The 6,234-nt window shown below is 40.9% G+C and overlaps 3 protein-coding genes across 3 annotated transcripts; 2 read left to right on the top strand and 1 right to left on the bottom strand.

The window, feature by feature from the left end:
* Positions 1-754: 754 nt before the first annotated feature.
* Gasu_63410 (uncharacterized protein) lies at positions 755-1,412 on the top strand. The gene has a single exon (XM_005702468.1). The coding sequence runs from the start codon at positions 759-761 to the stop codon at positions 1,278-1,280; it is 522 nt and encodes a 173-aa protein (XP_005702525.1). The 5' UTR covers positions 755-758; the 3' UTR covers positions 1,281-1,412.
* A 172-nt stretch (positions 1,413-1,584) lies between these two features.
* Positions 1,585-2,308, top strand: Gasu_63400 (uncharacterized protein). The gene has a single exon (XM_005702467.1). It carries the CDS (start codon positions 1,716-1,718, stop codon positions 2,259-2,261), a length of 546 nt encoding a protein of 181 aa, XP_005702524.1. The 5' UTR covers positions 1,585-1,715; the 3' UTR covers positions 2,262-2,308.
* A 1,435-nt stretch (positions 2,309-3,743) lies between these two features.
* Positions 3,744-5,904, bottom strand: Gasu_63390 (ribonucleoside-diphosphate reductase alpha chain). Its single transcript, XM_005702466.1, has 2 exons — positions 4,772-5,904; positions 3,744-4,715 (listed from the first exon to the last, which is right to left on the bottom strand). The coding sequence occupies exons 1-2, from the start codon at positions 5,798-5,800 to the stop codon at positions 3,810-3,812; spliced, it is 1,935 nt and encodes a 644-aa protein (XP_005702523.1). The 5' UTR covers positions 5,801-5,904; the 3' UTR covers positions 3,744-3,809.
* Between the last annotated feature and the right edge of the window lie 330 nt (positions 5,905-6,234).

Here is a 6,234-nt window from a genome sequence, read left to right as displayed (position 1 = left end):
GAGGGAACCGATAATGTCTTCAGCCATCCATCGAAGTTGGGTTTCGACAGACACTCCAGGGTAGTCATGCATTGTCGTTTCTAGTTCTTTATCTGGAGCTGATCCGAGTTCCTCTCGCAGTTTTTCTAGCTGCTTCTTCAATTTTGCGATTTTCTTCTTGTTTTTCCCGTTTTTGCTTATGAAATAGTCGTCGATAGTTTTCACTCCAGAAAGAAAAAGAGAAGATCCTGCCGCGACGATAGCGGCAATGACCACAGCGGATATCATTTTAATTCGCACAACTTATGGATTGCCTCTTCTGAATCGAACTCTACATAAGCTCCCCTTCCAGTTTTTCTCACAGAAAGAACCTTACCGTATTCCGAAAAAATATCGGTTAATTGTTCTATAGTAAAAGCTTCTTCTTTTTCGCTACGATATTGATGAAAATAAGTTCTTTCTCTTACTCCTTCGTTTCGAAATACTGGGTTTACCGGCTTTGCTAATACTCCGAATGAAATGCAGGATGAATTTTTTAGAGCTTCATGTATGAGGTTTTCTTGGTCATCTTCTGGAATTTCATATCTGCTGAGAATCTCCGAAATTTTTCGGAATCGACGAAGTTTATCGATAGGAACTCCGCCCATTGTTTTTACTATGTCTCGTAAAAAACCCCGACGGGAGAGGCTACTTGGAGAAAAATAAAATTCCACCTGCTTTCTAATTTCTTCAGATGCAGTCTCCATCTTTTTTTGAGAGAGGGATGCTCCTTAAAAAAAATGAACGAGAAAGTAGAACTGTGGATTTACTTTGCGATTATAGTAGTTCTATTGGGAGTCGATGCTTACGCTTTCTACTATTTTTTCTACATTGTTTCCATATCTGCTTCAGTTACTACATTTTCAGTGGAATATTCAGCTGAACTTCAAGCAGGTTTGGCCTCTTCTGATATAACGGAAAGGCAGCTTGTTAGAGCTGTACTACTGGCTGCCTGCTACAAGTTTGCTTCAAACTACAATTTACCATTGGAATACGTCATGAACACAAGTCCAAATACAGCTTTTTGGATGAATACCTTCTCTTACGACTCTTCCTACTTCGCCATGATAGAAAACGTCCCTCAAACACATTCCAGCGTGAAGGATGCACTTATCATTTACCAAGCCGCTTCACAAAAATCGTTGAGCAAAACAGATGCCGAGAACTATTTAACTAGCTTGATAAATCTTTTGCAGAACGCCGACTCCTCGTCTGCTGCGTCAACCATGTCTCTAAAATACGCTAGCTCCATTCCTTTCTAATGAAAGTTTCCATAAAGACGTACAGAATCTACGCTATCAGCCTGATAGTAACTTTGTTTCTTATTGCTGTAATAATGACGGCTATTATATTTGCTGCTAAAAACGAAAAAAAATAAATGGATAGATCAGTTCTACGCATATTTCTTCTTTCTTCGTTGAGCATCCTCATTCTCATAGACACAATCGCGACGGCTTTGATCTATGCGGAAAAAAGAGGAATCCTACCAGATTCCTTAAAAGATCTCCAGTTTTCTTTTTGAAAAAAAAAAACAAAATGTTTTCTTCAGTGAAAATCATAGAGATATCAGTGGTCGTCTTTCTCTCGTTATTCACTGTGATCATTGCAACTGTGGCTTTTTTCATCAATTTTTCGAACGAAAAATCTGACATTGTCTCTTTGGAAGAAGAATAAAAAAAATAGTATCATTAAAAGAAATGTCTGATTTTCGTGAGTGTATAATCAACCCTAAAAACGGCAAGTACCCCATTCTAGTCGGAGGACCAACATATCAAAAACTGGCGCAGGATCCGCAGTACTCAGAAGCTATTCGTCGAGCTCCAGTAGTTCACTGTCGATATCATGGAAAAGGCAGCCCGCGATTAGCAAGTCCTGAAGGAGGTAGAGCATGCGTCGAAAATCCTGTGACTCACTACCCTATTTTAGTAGGAGGTCCTACCTACAACAGGTTAGCTTCTAGTGGAATGGCAGCTCAGCTGCGAAGCGCACCTCAAGTTCCTTGCAGATACGGGGGTAAGAGGAGTCCGGTCGCTTCTCCAGAAGCAGGCCTCCGAGCTTCTCCTGGTGTATGGGGTCCAGATAGAACTTGCATCAAAAGTCCAAAGAGCAACTACCCTATTATAGTAGGAGGAGCAGCCTACAAACGATTGGAACAGGACCCACAGTACTCAGCTGCCTTGCTGTCTTCTCCTCGATCTCCTTGCCACTATCACAGATACAAACGAAGAATGCAATTTGCGTAATTAGAACCTTAAGTTTTCGAGGAAAAAAGAAAAGTCTTATTTTTTTTGTCTCCTTTCTTCACTGAATGCACACCAGCGTCAAGGCAAAAAGAAAACAGATGCCTACTATAAACACCAAGGAAATGACGTACTTGTTGAACCAAAACAAGACTTGATTGGTTTGTTCAAGGCCTATAATTTGAATGTCGGTTGAGAATTGGGAACTTTGTGAAAACATTTGAGGTTCCGTTAGAAAAAGCTGAACTCCCGCCTTTCTCGAAGCAGCTACAATATAGGAGTCAACTTGCATTTCGATAGGACGACTAAAATAAATCATACCTCTAGCTGCGGATGGAGATATGAGATAGGCATGGGTGCCATATAGTTGGCTTCTCTGAGAGTCAATTTTATGCAACTTCATATCTGTGCTGTCAATGATTGGTGAAGTATTTTGTACTATTGACATTTTATGCAGACCAAAGAAAAGAATGAAAGGTTCCTCGATGCTTAATATAGCCTGGCTCACTTTTTTTTCCAAATCTAAAGAAGCTGTTAATGAAGGCTCGCTATCGTCTTCAAAAACAAAAAAGTGTTCATTGTGCTCCACGCTTTTTTCCCACAAGGCTAGGTGAGAAAGATAGCATCCGATCGAATTTCGTCCTGTGAGATCTTCATGGCCCTTCCTTGTTCCTGTCTCTAGAACTCTCAACGCTCGAATGGATAGCACACTCAAATCGACCGATTCCCCTGTAATTGCTGGGAATCGATGCACAACCAACTGCAGCTTGCCAACAATTTGTTCGCTGAATTTTTTCCATCGGTTTGGACGGTCCAGTCGGTTAATGCACCAGTACTGCACCATTTTTTAAAAGCTACTCAAGCATGAACTTTCAAAACATAGCAATCGCAGTCTTATTGGGGGTTATTTTCACAGGAGGATTGTTCAGTTTTCCAAGTCACCCGATGATAACTTTTGTTCTAATTCTGACAATCGAGCTTGTCTTAGCTTCTCGACTGTTCATTCAATGGGCGCTTGATATACAGCTTTCGTCGCTAATGAAGCAATTCACTTTTCCCATTCTCACAAGCAGCCAAATTCGACAAGAAAAGACAGAAATTGAAGATGAAATTCTTCCTTTCATTTCTAACTTGGGAGCTTCTGCACTCATCCCAGGACTCGTTTCTGCTGCTTCCATTCTAGTTTCCATCACAGGAATTCTCTTTCCATTTCCCAAAGTACTGATAGTCAACTGGGTTTTGATATTCGACCTAACTGTTCTATTTCTCGTAATGGGAATTGTTTTGTAAGACTCAGTGAAAAAAAAAACACGATAACCATTGAAAACCTCGTCAATTCCGAATTCGAAAAATTGCCTTGGTCTTTAGACTCATGTTGAGCTTTAGGAAAGTTCGTGAATCTCTATTCACAAGACGTCGTTTTTCGATGATTCTTCCTCGACAAATGCTACCCCTTTTTTGCCGAAAAATTCAATTTTTGCTCTATTTTTTGAAATTAATCTTTTGACTATCAGAAATCATTTTTCCTCGAAAGCCACGACAACAAGAAATTTATTGGCAACATTTTTTGGAAGAACTGCGCTTTCCGCTATTCAGAAAACACTGAGGTCGAGAAGCAGGCTTGCTATGAATATAGTAACAGCTTGTTTTCAATTTTTTCTGCCAAGCATACACTAATAAATCGGCCAATTCGGAAGGAGTGCAGTTTATCGACCAACTAAACGAAGAGCTCTGATCCACAAATGGAGTCCGATCAGCAGCGAGGTCAATGAGCACTTTGGGATGAATTTCAAAAGCAGTTTTGAAGCGCTCCATACCTTTCGCAAACTGCAAACTTCCATCGTTCTCCAACGATTTCTCAATTAGGTCATCTGTCCAAACAACATAAGGATTCTTCACAATATGACGCCCATCGGCTACTCTTCTCGAAATAACATGACCCGAAGGAGGTTCAAAGCCTTCATAATTGGATAAAATGAGAGAAGTCGAAGCAGTTGGCATCAAAGCTACAAGAAGGCTATTTCGAACCCCATAAGTTTTGATCAGACTCCGCAGTTGTTCCCAACTTTCCATTTCAGGATAGGAAGGTGATGCGTCTTCAAAGAATTCCCAATGGAATTTACCTTGTGAGTACGGACTATTCTGAAATTTTTGATAAGGACCATCTACAACTGCAAGCTCACAAGACTTTTTCAATGCATGATAGTAAATGCACGAAAAAATTTTCTTATTCAACGCTCGAACTTCTTCATCCTCAAAACCAAGACCAAGCTTGTAAATGCAGTCTGCAAATCCTTGAACACCAATCCCCAATGGCCTCGTTTTGAGATTGCAAGCTTCAATTTTGTTCAGGACATAGTAATTGCGGTCGATAACACGGTTCAAATTTTCAACCAGCTCTTCCGTTATGCTACCGAGCAAATCAAACTGAAACTCAACGGTTTGTTCATTAACTAGCTTCGACAGGTTGATGGAGGCCAAATTACAAGAGGCAATGTGGAACTATCACAAACTTCCACAATTTCGGTACATAAATTAGAGCAACGAATTATTCCTATATTTTTTTGCATGTTGAACCGATTGATATGGTCTCCATTCAAAATGAACGGCATACCGGCTTGAAGCTGAACCCTAGCAATTTGAAGAAGCAAATCTTTCGCTTTCACTACACTCGAAAAGACACCAGCCTCTTCGTATTGACAATACAGTTTCTCAAATTCTTCTCCATAAACTTCAGTTAGCCCTTTGGCTTTTGCTGGACAGAACAAACTCCAATTACCATTTTCCAAACAACGTTTATAGAACAAGTCAGGCATCCACAACCCCAAAGTCACATCGTATGCTCTCAAATCCACCGGACCATTTTTGACAGGAAGCTCCAAAAACATGAAGACATCGACGTGCCATGCAGGAAGATACAAAGTAGCAGCGCCTGCTCTGTTTCCCAATTGGTCCGCCATTCGAATAGTATCGTTGAACAATCTCGCAATAGGAACGATTCCTCTAGACATTCCGATGTCGCGAATTTCTGAATGACGAATTCGAGAAAGATCAACTCCCAGACCTCCGTTGAATTTGGAAATGGTAGCCGCCTCCTTCAAACTATCGTAAATGCTTTCCAATGAGTCATCCACTGTCAGCAAAAAGCAAGAAGCTAATTGATAAGAATCCGTTCCTGCATTGAGGAGCGTAGGAGATGCGTGAATATAGAAACCATGACACAGCTGCTTATAACAATGCGTCACTTTTTCCATATCAGGGTACCAAAGCCATGCGGCAACCCGAAAAAACATTTGCTTCGGAGTTTCTTCAGGCTGTCCTCCGAAGCGTCCTCGAAGTAAGTATCCTCTGACTAACACGCTTGCTGAAAGATTGGAAATAGGAAATAGTTGTTCTTCGTCCCAAAGTTTCTGAATGTCGTCCTGGTTTTTCAAAAGAAATTTCACCAAATCGGGATGTAACCGCTTCCTCAATTTGGTTACATACTCTTCTCCGGTAAGACGACTCTCTTCCAGGAACGTCGAAGAACAAACTTTGTCCATTTTAACGAACAAAAAAAAATGCTTAGCTTCATTTCTAAGGGAAATTTAACTGCAAAACAAAAAAATCATGCTACCAACAGGGAGTTCCGATTTAATCTCCAACCCTGCTGTAGCGATGGCGATCCTTATCGGGGCTTTGTCGATTGCTGCTTCTCATTGGAAAATCATCACGCCCATTGTTTGGGGGCTAAGAAAGGATATGGAAGAAGAAGAGCGTCGGCTGCAGAATTGGAGAACGAGCGTTGATATGGTGGCTTCTCCCGTACGAAATCTTTCTATCAACTATATCAACTCCATTCCTAGCAATAACAATATACTCCTCATCGGGTCCTCGTAAGCCAACTCCAGCAAAACGCGGGGATGAGTACGAAAGTGGCAGCTCTTCTAATACGGATGCTGTACCTCCTTTCATTTAGAGCCAACACGTTTTAACC

This window comes from Galdieria sulphuraria (genome assembly GCF_000341285.1).
Source record: "Galdieria sulphuraria unplaced genomic scaffold scaf_172, whole genome shotgun sequence".
Classification (NCBI taxonomy): domain Eukaryota; phylum Rhodophyta; class Bangiophyceae; order Galdieriales; family Galdieriaceae; genus Galdieria; species Galdieria sulphuraria.
Note: the sequence above shows the minus strand (reverse complement) of the source record. Positions and strands in the feature narration are given on the sequence as shown.

Bases quoted from the DNA above. Each gene is read 5' to 3' on its own strand.
- Gasu_63410 (XM_005702468.1), top strand. From the start codon at position 759: ATGAACGAGAAAGTAGAACTGTGGATTTACTTTGCGATTATAGTAGTT.
- Gasu_63400 (XM_005702467.1), top strand. From the start codon at position 1,716: ATGTCTGATTTTCGTGAGTGTATAATCAACCCTAAAAACGGCAAGTAC.
- Gasu_63390 (XM_005702466.1), bottom strand. From the start codon at position 5,800: ATGGACAAAGTTTGTTCTTCGACGTTCCTGGAAGAGAGTCGTCTTACC. The intron at 4,716-4,771 runs GTTTGTGATAGT...AACCTGTCGAAG, and splicing joins TATGTACCGAAATTGTGGAA to CTAGTTAATGAACAAACCGT.